Below are 21,498 nucleotides of genomic sequence, written 5' to 3'. Positions count from 1 at the left end.
CAGAGTCTCTTCCTACACAACTGTTTTCACAATCAGGTTTCCATCTGAATAGTGCCCCTTTGCCAACATATGCCAGTGACATGAATGGTGGTAGATCACTCTCTCTGCAATATACTATGCTAGTCCTGTGATGAGGGGACAACGTACTCTCCACACGTTTCCTGTCCAAATCCCAAATACAGAAAAGATCTAACAGCCAGGATGCAGAATTGTGCAGCAGGTTCAATAAACATTCTGCAGGTTCAGTTACCTGAGCCAGAAGAGTCACAACAGTGGTTTCCGTCTTTGAGACAGGGTCATTCAGCAAAAAGATACTGAACTTTGTAACTTTGTTGGGGGATTCTCATTTCAAGTTAAGTGGAGTCTATTTCATTGACAGCTACAAGTACACTCTCTTTCACAGGCAACCCCTTGCCGTGGGGAAGGAGCTTGCATGCCCTTGTGAGGTTGAGAGCTGTGCTGGTGGTGGCATGTGCCTCCGGTGGGGTCTCCCAAGCCAGACAGGTCTCAGCTGAAGGGTCAGACAAAGTGTGTCCACGGGCAGGATGGGCTCACTAGCCTTCGGGCAGCCATCCTAGGAGAAGGACAACTCTGACTCCAAACCCAGGCAGATGGAGCTTGTTTAGCCCTGTAAAGCATCCATCATCTAAGAGAAGGATACTCTAACCAAACCTACGACCCGAGGACTTCGCTGTCACTGTCCAAGCTCGCTAGGCCCTGGCAGATGAACCTCAGGTGTAAAGGGTGGAGCCAGTTCCACGCACACTGCGCCTCACCTAAAAAAAAACCCACTGCGCAGGCCCGAAGGGTGTACTCACATTTGCAAAGCCCTGTAGTGGCCATCAGCGCGCTTGCAGTAAGCGTGGGAAAAACCCTTCCCAAACCTTCATTCGCGAAGCCAAGCCATGATAATGACAAGTACACTCACGCGACTCAACAAAGTTTCAGGATATTCATCCAGAAACCACAGAGGTGGGCTATGAAAGAAAGAATCTGACTTTTTTCCCCTCTTCTTTACTTTTTAAGTATAAGGAAATTCCAAAACTTTCAGCATTGCAGACAATTTACACCAATTACAAAACAAAGGAATATTGTTAAAATTTCTAGACTGCAAACAGATAAACCAGCTAAAGCTGCTGTTAGATTGCATTCCTATTTTCAGATAAAACATGGTCTAAAGACTTCACATACTAAGGGAAGAGGAAAAACAGGATACATGGCGCTTCATTCCTTACCACAACAGCCCAATTTTCTTGAAAGTCTTCCTGCTAACACCTCCCCTTTTCTCTCTCTCAAAAAAATCACATATAATGACAGGCATAGATACAGTTAAATATTTCTACTTTGGTAGACAAAAGAAAATAGTTACTAATCAGAGTTCCTTACAGTTACAAATGCCATGAAGTGGCTCACAATCTTGCTGTTTAGAGGGGAAAGGTGACATTGAGCTTCCAGGTAAGTAAAAAAGAAAAACTTTAAAGAGAAGAACCCCAGTGAAAGTATGGATTGAAAAGTGCGCTTGCTGCATGCTGTAATGATTTAGATGTCACTAAGATTACAGTTGCACTCATTTATAGCTTGAGACTTTTTCAAAACAGGAAGGTATACCAGATTATCACTTCTTGCACTGTTTAGTCTGCATTTAGGCTGTAAGCAGATGTGGAAAGAGGAAAACGAACTAGATTTGATCATCTACTGCTGAAATATGTCAGTGTTCCCAGGGGCTGGGAAGGCAGGCAGCGGCAAGATAGCAGGCCAAGAGAGGAAGGTTTCTGTTTCTAAAAGTGAGGAGAGATGGAGCTTTCTGAGCACGCAACTTCCTGAAGGGCCAGGTTTGGCCACCAGGAACTTGGAAACTGCTGCTTGCTTCTACCATGATGATGGGAACCCTTTCATCTGTGTGTATTCTTGGTAAAGAAACAGCACTGTGCCCCTAGGGAAGTCCATTTCTCCCTGATAGCAGCAACCTTGCAGAGCCCCAAACACAAGCACACATCTTGCAATGCAGGGATGAGAGTCCCTGTTTTGAAAGATGGGCTTCCACTATCTTCTAGGTGTTACTGAGCTTTGCAGAGGCAACTTCCTATGACTAAAGTCATCAAACGATTTAACTTCCTGTTCAAGCATTACTATTACAGTGGTTTCTCTAGGCTGTGTATCATGTGCTGCAGAGGGAGGAGGAGAGAAGTTGTGTAAGCATCTGAGGGTGCAGCCTGGCCCCACGAGGAAGGAAAGCTGGTGGTGCAGGGCCCTGGGAGACGTGACAGTGCCTGGAGGGGGTGGGGACAAGGCATCAGGCCCACCGTTAGCACCATGCTCGTGGGGATCTTCGTGGTGCTCTGCTTCATCTCTGCTGCTGATGTAACAGGTAACAATCCCCCCACACACATTTCAACCCTTTCCACTATTTTTCCTCACTTTGATCATTGGGGGGAAGAAAGTCTAGTATAGCTTTGAATTGATTTTGCACAAATTATTGTGTGTTTGGATGAAAGACCATGCTTCTAAGACTGCACATGGACCAACTTGAGATAACTAAGGCTAATTTTTTTTTTCCTGCCACAATTATCCCTATAAGACCGAAGAGCTTTCTTTTAATTTGACTTCCCTTTAGACGCATTTGGAAATAGCATGCATAGATAGAAGGGGGGGTTATTTCATCTGCCCCCCAGGCTTTACAAATTTTGCTCACAAGCAAAACTCCCCCAAGCTCACACCCTCCCTTGGCGGGTAGGGAGGCTGAGCAGACCTGGTGCCAGTGCTTCTCTTGGGACAGCCTTGGTACCATCCCCAAGTCTCCTGTGCAAAACTCTGGGTCCCACCATGGCCTGGCTCAGTGTGATGGGCTGCAGAGCTGAGCACACTCACATGCCCACAGAACTAGCAAATAAAAGGACTAAAAACAGAGTTGCTTACTGAGCTCAAAGATGGGAGGATGGGAACTCCTGAGTGTCTCTGTTTTGCATTGTTTAGTAGTTTATTGACACTTACTAGATAATCTACCTCCTTTCTGAAAACATTTTCAACAACAACAAAAAATATCTATTTGTGATTTTGAAATCCTGAGTCTTAGTGAATCTTTCCAAATCTTCAGCTGTTGTGACTGAGGGTGTTTTGTCTTGGCATTGGGTTGCTGATGCAGTGTTCGTGTGTTCAGAGTTAACGTGTCTTTCCAAGGGGTACATCAAAAGGCAAGGCAAGCCAAAGGATCACGGCTTTTCCTAGGATAATCTTGAGACAGACAATTTTTCAAACTGCTGGCCTGGGAACTGTTCTTATTGGGTGTTCTCCAAATATCGGTGTTTTGTATTTTACAGGGAAGTTACAGATAGGAATAAAAATCTGTTTTCCAGTACAAAACTTTTCACATGTAGAACATCTTTTAAAAGTTGCATTTTCTAATATGAGAGATAAAATTGAATCTATTCTTTCCTTATTTCTGCCTTATTTTTTATAAGTCTTTTCCTCAGAGGAGGTATTGTAATATGCATGACAACATGATCTACATTTCTTTAAGAGATCATAGGCTTTTTCTTCCTTGTCTTTTTCCCATGTTTATAATTCTGTGTTTGTGATATCATAATTATTTCCACTGTGGGCCTGTGCGTTGTAAGAGAAGACACTGATTCCAGGTGGGGATAAGTATCAGCAGTGGGTTAACAGTTTTAAAAGACATTTCCATGAGGTGCAAACAGCTTTTAAGCAACTTTTTTGAATTGCCACAACATAAAACATACTGTGTGGTTATCAGATACAGAGGTCGTGCCATGACTCTATAGGCATTTATACACTTGCTTTGCATGAAGAACTTGAGTTTCTCCAGTAGCTTCACTGAGACTGTTCAACTGCTTACAGAGAAGCACATGAGGTCGCTTGCTTCTCAGGGCTCTCATCTTTTTCCCATATTTCTTCTTCACCTCTTAATTTTGATCAAGACAATTAATCCTTAGTACATGGAAAATGTTAAGGCAGGTCAAAATCCTGCAAGACTTCCTCAAGCCACAAAGTGCATTATAGGTCTCAGGTATTTTGCTCTGGGGAAGGCAACAGAATTTGTCCCATTCTGCTGTTGTTCGGCTGTACCAGCGAATGCTGCAGGTTGAGTTTGAATCATGGACAGGGACTCAAAAGATCAGTGTATTCATCTTCCTTTTGCAGAAACACTAATGTTTACAAAGATTGTCCTCCCCCACTTCTCGTTGGCTAAATAATTACCTCATTATGGTCTGTCAGAGAGGCAGCTAGATCAAGTTGCCTGTCCCATGTATTTTGTGAACAAGTAATATAAGGGGGTTCCCACTGCAGCGTACCACAAACGACCTCAGCTTTTTACTATTCACATAACCTTCTGGTTTATGGTCTCTGAGTGTTAAAATCAACCTCTAACCCACTAAGGTTAGCAGGATGCAGAATATGAATGAGGCAAGTTTAACCGAGATTAGAATGACATCGACAAACTTTTGGTTAAAAAAAGCCCTAAAAATCACAAACTATCAAGGAAAACCTCTGTGCTCACAGAGGTTTGATTAAAGCCTGGGTGTCACCTGGGCTTTATGTAGTACTATGTTACCTGCAGTACTCCTACCAAGGTAGGAAAGCATAGGAGAAAGCAAGCGTTAGAAGGCACGTTATACACACAGCTGGGTGACCTAAAACTAAAGTAAAAGAGAAAGACCCTTGTATTTGGGAAAGGACAGTAAAGGTAATTGAACCAGCAGCAAAATGCAATAGCTTTAATCCGTATATAAACTCCTTTCAGGTTTTCCCCTGTTCCCCCAGGGACTTCAGTGGGCCATTTCTTTACTGTTTTTATAGAAATCCCAACTTATCCCAGATTCCTTGTTCTGGCAATTAGCTCCTTGAAGTCAGCTGGCATGGAAAAGAAAGAAAGGAGAGTACAAAATATTTTTAGCAGAATATTTTTTCCAATAGCTGATGATGAGTCATGGAAAGTTCTGGAAAAAAACCCCACAAAATATTTTTTTTACATACTTTTTCATCTCTATTTCACTTTCTTGGCAAATAAGAAAGAAAGAAAAGAAATTCAATGAAGTTTTCTTGCATCAGGGGTCCATGATCAGAAAGTCAGTATTTTACGTGTATTATATATGCATGGCATCTTTTTTTCATGATATAAAAAGACCTCACATGTGATTATAACAAATGTCAACCATGACAAATAAGTATAGAAAAGCTTAACAAACATTTAGAGATTTTACACATGACTGCATATAAATCCTAAGATCCTGGGAAAGCTTGCAGCCTATGCACATCAACTTAAACTGTTGTATATTTTTTGACTTTACAGTTTTTTGAAAATAATTTTTCATAACTGCCATTCTCTTGGCTGGATATGGCCAAGATATAGCTACCTATTACTATGCAACATGACTGAACACAGCTCTGGAAACGGCAATCATAACCCTATTTAGGAGAAAGCTCACACTAATGGAAACACATACTAAATGTTACAGAGTTTCACCATTTTAACAAACCCAAAACATTTACAAGAAAATCTCTCTCTCTGAAGGCAAAAGCAGCCCCAGCCCATGTTTGCTCAGAATGGTCCAGATCCTACTAAGAATATAATCAAATCCTATTCAGAACTAAAGTGAAGTAAGTGATGTTTGGCCTTACTATGTTTTCCCTGTGAAACTAATAGACATTTTGGATGACTGACTTTCTTCAATAAAAAAACCAAACCAGTCCCAGCAGAGGATGACATCAGAGCCTGTCTAACATGCCTGTGGGGTAAGCTTGCCTTGCCCCTGCTAGCATTGCAACCCAACCAATTCATGCAGTGTAGTTAGTTCCTATAAATTAAAAACAAGAGGTGTCCCTCAATCAGTTCAGCCACTTTGCAAAAATGGGTTTGGGTGCTTAGCTTAAATCTTGTAGGAGCAGTCTTTTTTTAATGATCCACAAATAAACTTTTCCCCACTGCTCAGCCACCCTGCATCCCAACATCAGCAGCATGGGGCTGGGTTTTCAACACCCAGCCTGCACACCAAGGCAAACTGACCAGACCGCAAATCCAAGAGATGGCAATAAGTCGAAGGAACTTAGTTTTTTTAGGTGGTGTATCATAAGAGACTCATTGCCAGTTAGCACAATATCATGGCAGGGACATAAATAGTCCAAAGGTGTAGTTAAATAGGGGAGCTCAAGGCAGAAAACTATGAACTAAATATGAGTAATCCAGATTAGCTGACAACAGCAAAAGCTGGGGGGAAGTCACTGGGGTCTGCAGATGAGTCTAAATAACATTTGAAGGTAGCCCCTCAGTGAAGAGATTTGCAGTGTTCTTTGCCTTTCCTCCGGCCATAGCAAAAATCTGATAAGACTAAGAAATAAACATCTATTAGTTTTCTGTAAGTACTTGCAATGAAAAACAGGCAATCATTTTTCTGAAGTGTAATGCTTTTGCAAGTCTCTGTTCCAGCATGCCTATTTTGGCTGTAAACTCTGAGACAGAAAAGGCATCTTCTGAAGGTGTATTCAGTCCTTCTGACAACTGAGCTTGTAGTAGTGGGCACTACTGCAGCACAAATCAGAAGATTAACTGTCTCAAGTGAGATGTGCACAATTCTGCTGTGCTAAATGTAGAACAGTTCTACTGCAGTCTTGCACATGGCCACTTAGGCCAAAGATCAGTTTTCTGGCCAGGAAAGATATGATCAAATACCTTGTCTAAAGGGGTGGAATCCAAACCTCACCCCTGGCTAGGATGCCTTATAAGTCTATGTGAGAGCTTTTGTCGGAAAATGCTGATTCAATGAAACTGAAATGTTTTGCTGAAATGTCTTCATTTCAATGAAAATTCACCACAGGCACCATCTTGAGTAGAAACTTGCCTTGTCTATTGTTAAACTGCTGCTCAGTTCCAGGATTCCAAACTCTTTCTGCTGGAAAGCCTAGAAATGCTCATCCTTCATCAGAACAAAAAGTTTCAGTGTTTGGGTTCCCTGCTCAACCCCCCATGCTAACTATGTTGAACAAAGAGACACAAGGATGATGGATTACAACCTTTCTCTGCTAAAGACGAGGCAGTAGAGCATTCTCTGTCTCATGTCTTCCTGCTCTCATGAGAACAAAGGGCTGGTAAACAAGATTTTCAGTGAGAAAATTAACAATTTGAGCAGTTTCATGGGTTGGGCTGGTAACTGGAAAACCTGCTAGCCATGGGTTGTTTTTACTGCCCACACTCTACCACTAGTCCTGGCCATCTCATGCACCTCTTTCTGTTTACTCTCTGGATCACATTCATCCCAAAGGAGCATCCTTCTCAAGAGGTTAGGGTACTCCATTTTCTTGTGCAGGTGTGAACACACTAAATGTAGCTATTTGGTCCTAACTATTGTTAAACACTGTGAAATACTTGTTTTCTGAGCATTCTGCATCTGGCCTCCTTCCCACCCTGTTTCCCTTACTAGCCATTTTTAAGTCTTGTCACATGGATCAAGCAGATTTGGAGGACAGGCAATACGATTGTCATTCTCACAACCACAGCAATTCTTGGTGATCTATAAAAGGCTGCTAAGACCTCAGGAGCTGAGCTTGCATGAAGACTTACACAGTCATATACATACACAAAAGGGCTGTCCTTAGTTCTGTCAAGTTCCTAGTGCCAAAACTCTCTTCCTGTCACTTACAGGTCATCCTTGGGAAAGCAGAGCCTCATTTGTACAGGATGGTTTTTCTTGGAAAAAGTTGTCTTTCTGCATAGTCCTTGCAGTGTTTCATCATTTGGCAGATGGTAGCACAGAGGTCTACATGTCAGAAAACATTTCCTGTTTATGTATCAGTCTGATCAATTCAAATTGAATTATACCTCCATGTCACGTTTTCTTGCAGGCCATTCAAGTGCTAAGTGCCAATGCAGTGTCAAATTTGTAATCTCCGGAGTCCTTTGAGAGATTAAGAATCTACTACAGCTGCTAGCTAGAGAAATGACTCATTTTACATTAAAATGATAGCAGTTCATGCTTTTAGTGCTCATTGTCCAAGGTCCAAATCCGTGAAAAGGTTCAGCAAATTCCACCTGCAAAATCTTCAAGTTTGCCCTTGGATTAAAAAGAAAAGGCATAAAAAATATTCTCTTACCTGACTGCCGAACTGATTAACAGTATTTTCACTCCATAATGTCCCCTGGAAAACTGCTTGCTGAGGAAAGGATAGACTAAGGTGACCTTATATATACACACACGCATACACATGCACACAGATGCAGAGTAGCCTTATGAGCCCTGACATTAAATCTTAATCAGATGAGCCACTTTCTGTACTAGTGTTCTGACTCTGAAGAAGAACATTCTTGACCTCACAGTCTTCCCTAGTGACTATGTAATTATTTATAAAGAGGGGGATTGCTGCAACAAGAGCTCCTGTGAGAAACTGCTTCTGCAGCTTGGTGGTTATGTACACCCTAGCACAGAGTGTTAGCAGTGGAGAGGAGATGGACAAGAGGTGCACAGGAGGATGTGTGGTTCTGAAGTCTCATACTGTATTTTGTAAAAAAGTGTTTTTCTCACTTTCTCCTCTCCCTTCCAGAAAACAAGATTTTAGTGGCCCAGCATCCTTTGCTCATTGTAGATAACAAAAATGCAACTGTAGTCTGCAACTACACATACAATGGAACAGGGAAGGAATTTCGAGCTTCACTGCACAAAGGAACAGACAGTGCAGTTGAAGTTTGTTTTATTTCATGGAACTCAACAAACAAAAGTAAGACTAATTCAAATAAAGACTTCAACTGCCATGGGACTCATGACAAAGACAAAGTCATCTTCAATCTTTGGAATATGAGTGTCAACCAAACTGACATCTACTTCTGCAAAATTGAGGCCATGTATCCACCCCCATACGTCTACAACGAGAAGAGCAATGGGACTGTCATTCACGTGAAAGGTAAGCTGGGAAATCTCTGATGGCTTGAGGCAGTTTGTTTCCTTCAAACAGAAGAGGTTGGATTGCCTGGTAAAACTACATACCTGCTCCTGACGTCCCACAGAAGACATCTTACAATGATGATTAATACATATGGCATATTGGAACAAGGAGTAAATAAGCAGAGATTGAGGTTTTTGCTTTCATGTACTTAAAGTTTTCTTTGTTCTTTTTTTTTGAAGAGACATCCTTCCAAACACAAGAGCCTCAGTCTGCAGTTCCTTTGTGGATTATGGTGGCAATGACTGGAGTTCTTGCCTTGTACAGTATGCTAATAACTGCAGTTTTTATTACCTACTGGGTAAGAAACTATTGTTTTCCTTTGCTTTATATGCTCTTTGTCCCTAGTTTATTTCTCAGGCTACACTTGCCATGTTTACCACTAACACACTGTTACCCCTTAATTCAGGATCACAGTGCTTCTTCATACTGGCTATATATGCATACCCCTGCTATGCCCCAAGGGAGTTGAAACACCAGCTGTTCTCCAGCTGGGCAGTCAAGCCTCTGCAGTAGGGTGTTTAAGTAAAGCCATAGTGGTGGCAGTGCCCTGCACACCAGCAATACTGGGACACTGTCTCTAGCTCTGCCACTTCCTTTCAGAGAAATCTGATGCTATAAGCATTCCTGGCAAACCTGTTTGAGACTACGCTGACAGAAGGAGCTCACCCACAGTAAAACAATCTTTAGGAAACACTCAGTTGGCCCAAAACCATCTGCACCGATATCTTGTGCCTATCCAGCAGTTCCCTCGAGTACCCACCAGTTCTGGCAGCTTGACTGCAAAGGAATAGGAGCACTGGGATCCCAGTAGTCTCTTGTCTGTCTCTGTACATTAACCCTAAGAAAGCTGAGACAGTCTTATGGCTCATTATTTTTGCTTTCTAATCTCTCTGGAGAATTGGCTGGCCCAGGTCATGTTCAGTTCTCCCTGCTGGAGCAAAGAGAGAGTGAGGTGTAATGCAGAGGTGACAGAAGGACACCTTCCTGAACAAGTCTTAGGATTGTGATCTCCCAGAGCTGATTTACACAACTTACTCCATGTGATAAAAACCCAAATAATGACTGCAGAGAGCTCTGTTCCTTGCACTCTGCCTTTTCCCTCTATCTTTGTCATTAAATAGCAATTTTCAGTGCATTATGAAGTAGCCTGTATAAAGAGCTTAAAGTCCCTGATGGGTTAAATGTTGCATGTATAAAGAAAGCCACTTTCACTGCCAGCTGAAGCCTGAAATCTGTTAAGTGTTTCACAAAAATTCATTCTCAATATATGGCTATTTCTATTGGAAAACCATAAAATGGGACATTGCTACAGGAAAACACAAAGGCAGGTTAAGTAGTCCTTCTTTGTGCCTTATTCTAGAGGCTGACTCCTAGGCGAGCTGAGAGGATTATAGCAAACAGCTGCTGGTGTTACAGTGCTGTGCCCTGATGAGATACTATAGCTTCAAACCCATCATTTATGATCTGAACCATTTTCTCTGCTATATTTGTTTAGTACCTAATGGCTACACACTTGCTACTAACATGTCTGCCCCCAGCAAGAGAGACAAGGCTGCACTGCGATGTGTGCTGGTTGCTGCATCAGTTTTTATCTGCTGTTATCGCTGCTGGTGGTATTCTCCTGGTAATATGTACTCTGACTGTGGATGTATTTAGAGTGTTGCTGAATATAAATACAGTTACCTAGAAGACACAGTGAATTGTAAAAAAAAGTCCTAAAGTATGACACTTGCCAGCCACGGCAAGCCTGTTTCACTTGAGTTCCTCAAAGCAGCTGAAGGTTTGTCTATTTTCACACAGTTCTGCCTTCCCTGAGGGAAAGCTGCTTTCCTCTCCAAAAGTAGCAGTCTTTGATCCCGTAAAAGTCCAGCATTCACTCATGCTAGCAAAATGTCTTTCTCCTGTGCAAAATTATCTTTTAGGTGAATTGAAAATCCTATATTATGGAGATGAACACATACAGGTACAGCTTTTGTATGTAATGATTTACATGCATTGACTGCCTTGCATGGCTTAAGCAGTATGTAACTTACATTCAACACTTTACATATGTATAACATTAATTTTAAAAAGCTTAAAATGTTTCATAGTAACTGGCCCACTCTGCATTTACAGCATAATTCAGCCATCAGATTTTCTAATGCAAACCTCCTCCAATTCCAGAGCATCGCAAGTATATTGCAGCATAGGAAACTATTTATGTACATAGAAAGGAAATTTCAGTGAAAAGGATATTGCAAAAGAAGGTATGATCAATATTAAGGAAAAAGCATGGAAGCACTTTACGTAGCCCCTGATCAATAAAGCCTTAAGCTATGCAAAAACAACAACCTTGAGCACAGCCTGCAGCAGTCAGAGGTCCAAATGCCGCTGTAGCCACAAACTTCCTCTGTGATTATAAGCAGATTATTTCACCTGTCGTCTGCTACTCTTACTTCCGAAAGAGACTATACCTCCCTTGTCTCACAGGGGCATTGAAAGGCAGTAATTCAACAGTTGAAATGAGATTTTTTAGGCCCAGGTAGTGAGACAGATGAAAGATTAGCATCTGCTCTGATTCTTTTGCCGTTTGAAGGAAGGTTCTACAGCACACGTGCATTGTGTGTTACTGCTGTTAATGGTAGGCTAACAGTGATACACATAGTCTGGGCTCATTTTTCCTGATCTTAATTCTGTTTGAGTTAAGCTAACTTCTTTTTTCCTCCTAATAAAGGAGGATGGCCTTCACTGCTCAGACTGTATTGCTTCTGCTGAGTCATTCCATAGCTGAGAATTGATGGCGAAAGGCTTCAGTTTGTATCCTTGGTTTGCAGCATTCCTTCTGGAGAATTAACATTGTAAATCTCTCAGCAGATAAGCTGGAGACTTGCATCCAGGTTGGGCAAATTCCATAGATTATGTTATGAGAGCATGTGTTCTAATTCTTTTGTAAATGTATTTAAACCCTAGGCTGCCTTACAAATATGCCTGCTTCCCTGAACCAGGACGTAGGGCCAGAACTGCCAGCAGTTAATATGAGAGTTGGGTCAGACAATTTGTTAATTCAAAGAAGGAAAAATTAATCAAATCCACTATTAACTTGTCTCAGGTCTTATTAACAGTCAAACCCCCTCTGCTCAAAGGATCCCTATTCTCTTTCTTCTTCTCCATTTTTTAAACATTCACCCCAGGCACAACAGACTAATTGCAGAGGCATTTTCACACTTCTCTATACTCTTCTCCCACAGCAAAAATCTAAAAAGAATATGTACCATCACAGTGACTACATGAACATGACTCCTCGGCATCCACCACACCAGAAGAACAAAGGTTACCCATCCTACGCGCCAACACGAGACTACACTGCATATAGGTCCTGGCAGCCATGATACCCACCAGTAACCCTATGTGCTTCTAGACAGTCACTTGCTCTTGGATGTGGAAGGACAGAATCTCATTTTCTCATGTTTGTTGTTATTAATCATGGATACCTGCACCATAGCAAGGATTGGCTAAACTGTGGTATAAACTTTAGTATATAAAAGAAAAAACAAACATAAGAAGGGGTGGGATGGGGGGATGGGGGTGTAAAAAAGAACTGTGCTCCATGACAGCTGAAAATGAGATACAACTTGCATCTTCCCTACAAGATCAGGGCACAGTTTGAAGTTCAAAACACATGCTTGAAGGAAAGAGGGAAAAGTCAGCCAGAAGGCATCCAAGCTGCTAAGCTATGGTGCAAATGGTCTGCCAGGACAAACCAGACTGATAGAAAACTACTAAACTTTCAACATCGAGTCCTTAGGTTGGATGCTTTGTAAATGTTCACAAGACCATTTGAAGTCATGACCAAGCAACTCCACCAAGTAAGAAAGTAATCAACTTAAGACAAAATCAAGAGAAGCAGGAGAGAAAGACAGATCTGTTGTTGTCATCAAGAACTCCGTTCCTGTTTTGTTTGCCTCCTACAGCAAGGGAGCACGAAGTCGTATGGGAAGCATTAGAAGACACAGAGGTCAGATTTTGAGGAGAGCTTTACTTTCATTTTTGAATCTTTCTTTCTATCTAAAAGGCATTCTATTGAGTTCTTCTGAAAATTCATGCACATCTTCTGGCACCTAGGTCGCAGCAGAGCTCTTCTGAAAATCTGGGTCCAGTTATGAGCAACTAAGATCACTTGAATTTTTTTTCCATAAGCACTCAGTTTTTGGGGTGAGAGGGTCTTTCATTCCCACCATTGTGAATTGGACCTGCAAGTGCTTAGAAACCTGGAGGGACCGCTCCGGGCACTTTGAGGAAATTTGTGTTGACTGGAGGTTACCCTTCTATCTAAAATGTTCTTCAAGAATGCTCCATGCTGGATAGGACAAAGTCTTCAGCAAAACTGGCTTCATTCTTTCTAATTAAGCATGTTTACATTAACAAGACATCCTAAACTGTAATTGGGATTGTCTTGGATTAAAATCATACTGAGGAGATGAGGTTTATTTTACAGGGACTACTGAATAAACAATTAAATGAAAAATAAATCCATATTCCCAACTTCAAATAAAATTGGGATTGTACATTTACTTTCCTTCAAATTGGGATAAGATTTTTATTTCTCTCTTTTGAGGGGACAATGACAAAAGGAGAGATATGGAAGTGTGTCAACAATCTGTTTTGACATTTTAACCTGAGAAAAAAACCTTTGGCACTTCCAAATTGGAAGTTTTATTTGAGTTTTCCAACTGGTCCCCAAACCATTCATTCTGATATATTGCCATGAACCATGTTGCTGGAGGGTGTTGTGCCACCTCTGAGCAATGGTGAAGTGCCTGCTGTCCCCTCAGCCAGGCACAGCTCTTCCAGGGCAGGTAGCAGAGCCCACAACTGCAATGGCAAGTGAGGTCTGCGCACCCACTGACATAAGGCGGTGTTGTGCATTTGACACAGGACTGCAGCCTTCAACCCAGAAGGCCTTGAAAGCTTTGCTCTGGGTCAGTTCAGCAAACCCAAAAGCTTATGATTGGGTTGAAGAACTCAAAAACAAAGCCTTTTTATTTATTTCTTCTTTATCCTCACCACGTGCACAGTACCCCCAAGTCTGACAATTTTCCACATAAATTTTTCACTTGCTTTTCCTGAAAAGCCCTTACTGTGCCTTTATACTACAGCTGAGGCAGCAAGAAGCACATGCAGAGAGCAGAGGGGAGGGAGCCAGGCAGGACCCATGGCAGACCCTGCATGGTCCCAGCTTGGCCCTCCTTGCTAGCACTGACTGGAGGGATGCTAATGCCTTGCAACCTCCCTCCTCAGCTGGAAGGGAGGAGGGGCATCTAGCCATTCTTGGTAGAGAACAGCAGGCTGGGCATAGTCCTCCATCAGGGTATGGCACTGTCTTGCCATGCTTCATGCCATCTACCAGTGTTGTCATTGTATAACACAACATCGAAAAGAGCTCTGATTACAATGCACTATGAAAAATCACATCTTCTAGTGCAAATGTAAGGTGAGGTGGTAAATGTGTATCAAAAGCATAGAACAGGTTAAACATTCTTTGTTTAAACTGCATATATATATTTTTAGATATAGGTATTTTGTCATAACTATTTCATTATATCTATATTCCTTAGCGTGTTGCTATATTTTTTGCAATCTCCTTTTAAAATTATTAAACAGTGACAGTAAATTAAATCTTGAATAAATGCATTGGGCCTGAAGCTAGTCAGAGGAAAGTATTACTTTTTAAAGCAAATGTTGGTATAATTTGTTTTCCTTTCCCCACACTTTTTAAATTTCCATATTTAAAATACACTGAAAGGTCCCAGAACATGATACTGGAAATTAAGTCCTAGAACATCTGCAACAAGTATTAATTCATTTGACTGACCAAAAAGAAAGAGAGATACAGGTAAGCATCCTAAACATGTAATGAAAAGAATGAGGAGAAGCAAGACAGGAGAGGCCCCAGAACTGTGTTAAAATAGACATCGCCAGTATATTAAAGCACTGTAGAGAAACGAATTACAGACTGTTGGAGATGAGATACCTCTTATCCATCACTGTAAGGGACTAAAAGTAAGTGGTTGCAGAGAAGCAAGCCAGTTAAGCCTGGAGACTGGCTCTGCATATTTGGATTAGCTTATATGACAAACAGAGCAATCCTAATTTACTCCATCTGGTCTTAGGTAATGCATAATGTGCCGGGACAGCATGGCCCTTCCTGGCCCTGCCTTTGGGGTCTATATGCTGCTTACAGGATGATGTAAAGAGAAACCTCCCTCTGTTGCTGCTCCAAACTTGGAAAATGGCCCTCAAGGAGGGCAGTGAGAGCTCAACAGCGTTTTCTGCCTTGCACACAGGTTTTTCAAATGCAAATATAATCCTGTGGAACAGTGATTTAGCTTTTCATCCTCTGTTCCCCCACTTTTGGATCTCAGTGTTAACTGAACATCTGATCTTCAGTCATCATATCTGAATGGCAACCAACATATGTTGCAAGGGGTCAAACAAGGGTTGTGCAGCTCCAGCGCCCTGCATGCTGATTTTTGTTCTGCATGTCTCCAGCACAATACAAAACATGAGCCTGGCTCCTCTATGCTTCCAGGAACCAAGTCCCTAGGAGACGGGAGAGGGCAGCCTGTGTTATCTTTGCAGTATCTTGAACCTTCACCATTGGGGTTGTCGGGTTTACTAAAGCCAAAAGAGTAGGATGTTCCTTTTAGTTTCAATGCCTCAAATTCCAATATCCTCCTCCAGCATCAGATGTCTTCAAAAATCCCTCTTATTTATTCTGCAGCTATAAACATAAACCCTGCACGACTGTCAAACAATATCACATCTCCCTTCTTTGTGTATCATCTCTTTTTCTTTCATTTCTATGCCTCAGCAGTTCAGGAACCCATCCAATTTGTAAATCTCTAACACCATTGTGCAGCCTTCCACATGTACCCCTGACTAGTTATTTGCTTCACAAAGACTGTCTCATATGGCACATTCCTCTTCAGTCTGGGTAAGGAGTTGTCATAGGAGATAAGAGCCATAGTGCATAGAGCATAGGTGCTTGTTTTCTGTTTGAAGGATTTGGGGTCTTTCTTGCCTTTGATTTTTCCCACCATCTTCAGATTTTCAGTCATGCCAAACAAACACATGAGAATCCCCACACATCACGTGCTTCCAACAGGGCATTAAATTTCTGTGCATGTCATTTCCTGTGCATAGCAGGCTTTTGGCTTTTGCCAAGTTCATTATTCCTGTAGACCTGCCCTGACAGCAGAAGCAACTTTGGCTACTGATGGTATGTTTGATACTAGTAAATAACATCGTACAAAAAGCTTGAGTACAAAAAGCTTTAGGAGCACACAAGCAAAGGTTTCAGAGCTAAAGATCAAATCTTTCCACTTTCAGCAAGGCTTTTGCTGTGTGACTGGAAAATACTTTATTCAAGATGAATCACAGACCAAGATATAATTTTGTTAGTCACTCACACTAACCAGAAAACAGATTATAGTAATGAGTACACCACCAGGTTTGGTAAGGTCCAATAAAGAGTGGCAAAGCCTGAAAACAGCACTAGGCAGTAAACTGTAGACAAAATCAGTGCCTGTATAGTGGCAGGGAGAGGGAAACATTTCTAGCTGCTTATCTTGATGCAAATGCATTGCTCTTCACAATTAGGTGCTTTTGACAGAGCATCACATTAGAGTAGGTTACTATTCAAGCCTCAAGGGCATGCAGATAGGATGACGTAGCCAATTTGGCGACAAAGTAGTAAGACGCTGCCAATTTCATACAAACCTATTCACAAAGAGAAAAAAACTTGAATGGTCTCAAATTCATGGTGAGTTTTTTTGTTTGGGTTTGTTTTGTTTTTTAACTGGATCTCCAAGATCAAGGCACCGGTTCTTGCTTTTTCTCCTTTTTTTTCTTTTTTTTAAATAAGAAAGAGATGCAACTTTATTTTCAGGACCCATAAACTTAGGAGCACTTCATTTTGGGGGAGCTGGCTCTGTATCATTCATCTGACCAGTGAAATGACCAGGAATTTTCAAATGCCACAGTTTTCCTATCCATTATATCATTATGTGGACGCGTAGTTCCTTTTCCTCATTGGCTTTTTATTCCTTCAAGGGAACAATTCTGGATCACGTTGAAATGTTCTCATTGGGTGGAACAACTCTAGTTTTTCAGTCGAAAAGATTACTCCCTAACTAACAAAAACTAAGATGCAAACAAGCAATATGTAGCAATACAATTCTGTGGAAATCAAATAAACTCAATCTGGTTGGAGTATCAAATGGCCTGTTTATAAAATCCTTTTGCTTTAAAATAAAGAAGTTTAAGAAATTACATACTAAAGTACCTTCAAAGAAAAGAGATCACGTAGCAAAATTAAGAAATCAAAGGCAGGAAATGCAGAAGGAAGCTTTCCTCTCCAGCCTCTCTTCTGCCCCCTTGTGCAGCTGGAGTGATCCTTTAATCCCAGCTGCATTCTTTCCCCTACCTTCTTCGCCTTCTAGTCTGAGCATACACTGCTAAGCAATGCTGGTCCACTCCCCTGCAGCAAGCACACGGCTGCAGTAAAAGGCTCCATCTACTATCAGAGTAGGCGCTCAGTCGGCCACACTGCAGGTACAGAGTCCAAGTGACATCTTAAGCTCCTCATACAGAGGGCTGTAGCAGGACACGACCATCAATCAGGCTAACTTAGAGAATAGCTAAATTAATGCCTGACAGCCTTGTCAGTGCCCCATTAAATTACATCACTCTGTTATGAGTCAGAATGAACAAGTTTTCCTGCTATGCTTGCTGCCTGTGAGAGCCCTTGGGTTACTTTAATCTTCAAACACCAGTGGTCAAGATGAGGTGATTTTTTTTCTTTCCCATGAAAATGATGAATTAGGCTGCATACATTTTTTCCTGGCTTCTCAGCCTTCTGCAGGCAAATCAAAACTGGCTGGAGAAAGGAAATTGTTTCTGTTTGTGTAGCTCATCAGCTCTTGACGCACAGGGACAGAGGCTGATGTCTGGGGTGGAATGTCGCCCTTAGGAGCATTATCCCATGTAGCTCTTCCTCTCGTTAGCAGAATGCTGAAATAATGCCAATGTTTTATCTTAACAATGAAAAAGTATGAGAATATGAAGATACAGGATTGGACAGGAAAGGAATAACCTTTCTTTCTGCTGCAGATACATAAAATCTACACTACTTTCAAGTCTAGCCCTGTGATGGAGCAATCCACCCCTAAGGATGGGAGAAGCAAAAGGGGTTAAAGGAGAAACCGCTCTGAAATCACTTCAGTGAAACTCTGGAAGAATCCCTCAGGGAATGGAAATGAACAAGCCAGCTGCAGATACTACACAAAGCACTACACAAAGCAGACTTCTGCCTCTCCCTGGCCATATACTAGAAAAAACAGTATTAAAAACACCCTAGTCCTCCTTGCATCGAGAAGGACTTTTTACTGCATAGACTGCCATGTATCAGTGAGAAACTAGCTGCATTGATGGTGGAAGCCAGGTTAGGTCACGTACATGGATTTGGGCACACTGTTGAGTCCCAGGAAACTCTTGAGATGGAAGCAGCAAATTATATTCAAAGGGCATTGACTGGAAAGGCAGGCTGAAAAGGCAGGATGGGTGAATGGCTGACTGCAGGAAAACTGGGGTTAAGTGACTCCAGGGCTTGTCTCCAGCAGCTAGAAAAATGCATTAGTCTGGACTGCAGCTCCAGTGAATTTCCTCCAATAAAAGCATCCCTTGGAAGGATGAAGGTTCTGTGGTTATTTCCTGAGATTTGAGTCAAAATAACCATGCATATACACATAACAACTCCCACCCCAAATCCCCCCAAAACCCAACAAAACCAAACAAAAAAATATTATTTCTGCCTTTTCTCCTTTTTGAACTAAAGAATTACCTACAAATACTACATTTAACCTGCAGTATAAGTTTTAAAATCAGTGTATTCCTTTCTTGTTACTCTTTTTTTTTTCATTTTTATTAAGGAGTTTCTGTTGTGGTTCTGCAATCTGATTTCAAAGCACTGAGGCAGAGAGGAAAAATGAGGCAGAGGATATAGGTACTGTAGCTCAGCGCTGCACAGCAGTACCCACACACTGTGAAAGAGAGCAGGCACAAAATGAAGTTCAAAGAGTCCATAGGTTACATGAGCAACTTGGTGAAGAAATGTCAGTTAGAAACGAGCAGCAGAAAACAGCTCTGTTTTCCTACTGCTGTGGCTTTTCTTGGTGATGATGACATATAAAGATTAAGCCTAACTGCATGAGCTCCAGTTGTTTATCTCCTGTATTATCATAGCCAGTAAGTGAAGGAGATGTGTGGGTGTCACCTGCAAAAAAAAAAAGAAGTTGCATTTCTGACAGAAAAACATCTGCAGATCAGAGAAGGCAAATGATCTTGTTTAAGTTGTGCATATCCAGCTTCCTTCCCGTCACTAATCTGCAGCACTGGGTTTAGTCTCCTGGATTTCCTTAGCTTTGTTATGCTGAGAGTGCAAGGGAGACAGAGGGACTTGAGCAACATCAAGTCCCCAGAATGACTGGAGATCCCTGAGGTCATTCCACTAAGATAGCCTGACTCCCAGGGCATGGCAGTTGATTTTGCCTCCCCTTTCCTCCCATCTGCTGACCTATGGGGATTTGCAACAAGAAAAGCTATCTTCCGAGCGATCCATTTCCAGAAGAACATTTTGTTCAGGACGCTATTGATGGATGCTAGCAGAAACTGGAAGCCCTGTGTCACCACCCATGATGTGAGTGTTAGTGTCTGTGTAGAAGATGTAGATGCTGTTCTTCTGTGCTTGCATGTTTGCATTAACAAAACCATGAAACACAGTTAAACAATGTATGCTTGCTGCATACATTGCATAGAAATCACGGTTTTAAGAAAGATTTAAAGCAAAGGCATCTCCTACATTGGAACTACTGAGGGATACTTAACATGTGGACATGCAAACAACTGTACACAGATGCAAACTTTTATCTTTTCTCGCTGTCATGATGTATATGTAAAAATAAAATAATAGTTAAAAAACCACCTGTGAGCATATGTCTTGGATTGCACATCAAGCACAGTATGCTCATCGAGTATAAGATACTTTTAGATTAATGATTTTGACCTAGCTGTGTATTGAGTTGCCTGGGTCAACTCACCAGCCTCTAAGATATAAGAAGTAACAGAAAAATGAAAAATTATAAATTCAAAGTATCTGTATTTAAAAATAAGATTTCTCCACCTCCAAATTCACTGTAATTTGGTCTAGCCCTGATTTGAGATATATTCATAAGACTCTCCCCTTTATCATTAAGTCCAGTGAAAACACTGGTGGCCAACTGGTTTTTGACTGCAGATCAGAAAGTGGATTCCCTGAGGCTCTGCTAAAGTTGTTCTAATCAACAAGCAAGAGTGCATGTTGCACTCTTCTTGTGTCCCAGCTACAGCCCAAGCAAACCAAGCACTTGGCTAATCCTTCTCACCCAAGTAAAAAAAATGACATTCACCTATCCCACTAAATAGGACTTCTTCACAAAAATTAAACTCACTTGTACTCAATAGCTGCCATAATGAATGCTTGGTCAATAATGATTCATTCCTTGGTCTTGCAAACAAGTTTTTGTGTCCATTTCCTGAGGGCGAGAATCCAGTTGATGTTAGCATCATTAGTTGTGTGAGGAAGTTGCATATCTGTGCAATTTGCTATGGGAGTGTCTTCTTCCCTCATGTAAATGCTCTGTTACAATTTGGATCAACAAACTAATGTTTAGAACTTTTGACTAGAGAACAGCACAAGAAAAATTTAAGAATCAAAGGTTTGTGAAATTTGAGGCACTGATCAATCCAGTGCTCTCTCTTGTTTAACAGCATGAGCACTAGCAGCTGAGTATCATTCTCAGATCAGTGCCTCAGAGTGAGTTTCACACTGTAATCTCTCCAGGTTTAGGATCTCAGACCCATATAGACTGCAAATGCACAGCAAACTACTAAATGATCCAAAGCAGGGGGAAAATACAGGGAAGCAACAGATCTAACTTGTTAAAGGCAAACAGTTTTTGCACTGAGAACAGGAAACCAAGAGACAATGGAAAGGATGTTGTGGGTATTGGAAGGGCCACCACTGTAGTTATTGTTCATAGCTGGATGACTTGTCATCACTGTGAATGCTGGCTTGAACTCAAATGTCCCTCCTCCGCCATCTGGAGCCAGTGGGGTCATCCCATCTGGCCCCTCCATGCTTCATTGCTTCTAGGGTATCACTTCTGCTAGGGAAAGTACTTAGGCCAGCATTATGCTGGGCTAGAAGTCATACTTGTGACATATGCAGACTATACATGTAACACACACAGGAGTAATGTCCCAGTCCTTGACTGAGGAGATAAAAATGAGAAAAAGAAATGAAGACGGAAGCAGGGGCATGGAGCTCATGCACACCTATGAAGCTCAGCAGTTGTAAGGGCAAAAAGAACAACTGGGCTATTCCTCATGCTGCTTGTAAACTCTACCCACTGTACCACACCATACGTGCATCTTGTGGGGGATCTTCTGCTCCACAGAGCAAGAGGAAAGCGT

The 21,498-nt window shown here is 41.6% G+C and overlaps 1 protein-coding gene across 1 annotated transcript; it reads left to right on the top strand.

The window, feature by feature from the left end:
* The first annotated feature begins 2,313 nt into the window (after window positions 1-2,313).
* On the top strand, window positions 2,314-12,317 carry CD28 (CD28 molecule). Its single transcript, XM_010133666.1, has 4 exons — window positions 2,314-2,368; window positions 8,551-8,907; window positions 9,129-9,247; window positions 12,177-12,317. Exons 1-4 carry the CDS (start codon window positions 2,314-2,316, stop codon window positions 12,315-12,317), a joined length of 672 nt encoding a protein of 223 aa, XP_010131968.1.
* The last annotated feature ends 9,181 nt before the right edge of the window (window positions 12,318-21,498 follow it).

This window comes from Buceros rhinoceros, unplaced genomic scaffold (assembly GCF_000710305.1).
Source record: "Buceros rhinoceros silvestris isolate BGI_N320 unplaced genomic scaffold, ASM71030v1 scaffold6273, whole genome shotgun sequence".
Taxonomy (NCBI): Eukaryota; Metazoa; Chordata; class Aves; order Bucerotiformes; family Bucerotidae; genus Buceros; species Buceros rhinoceros.
This window is presented reverse-complemented; position numbering and strand designations above follow the sequence as displayed.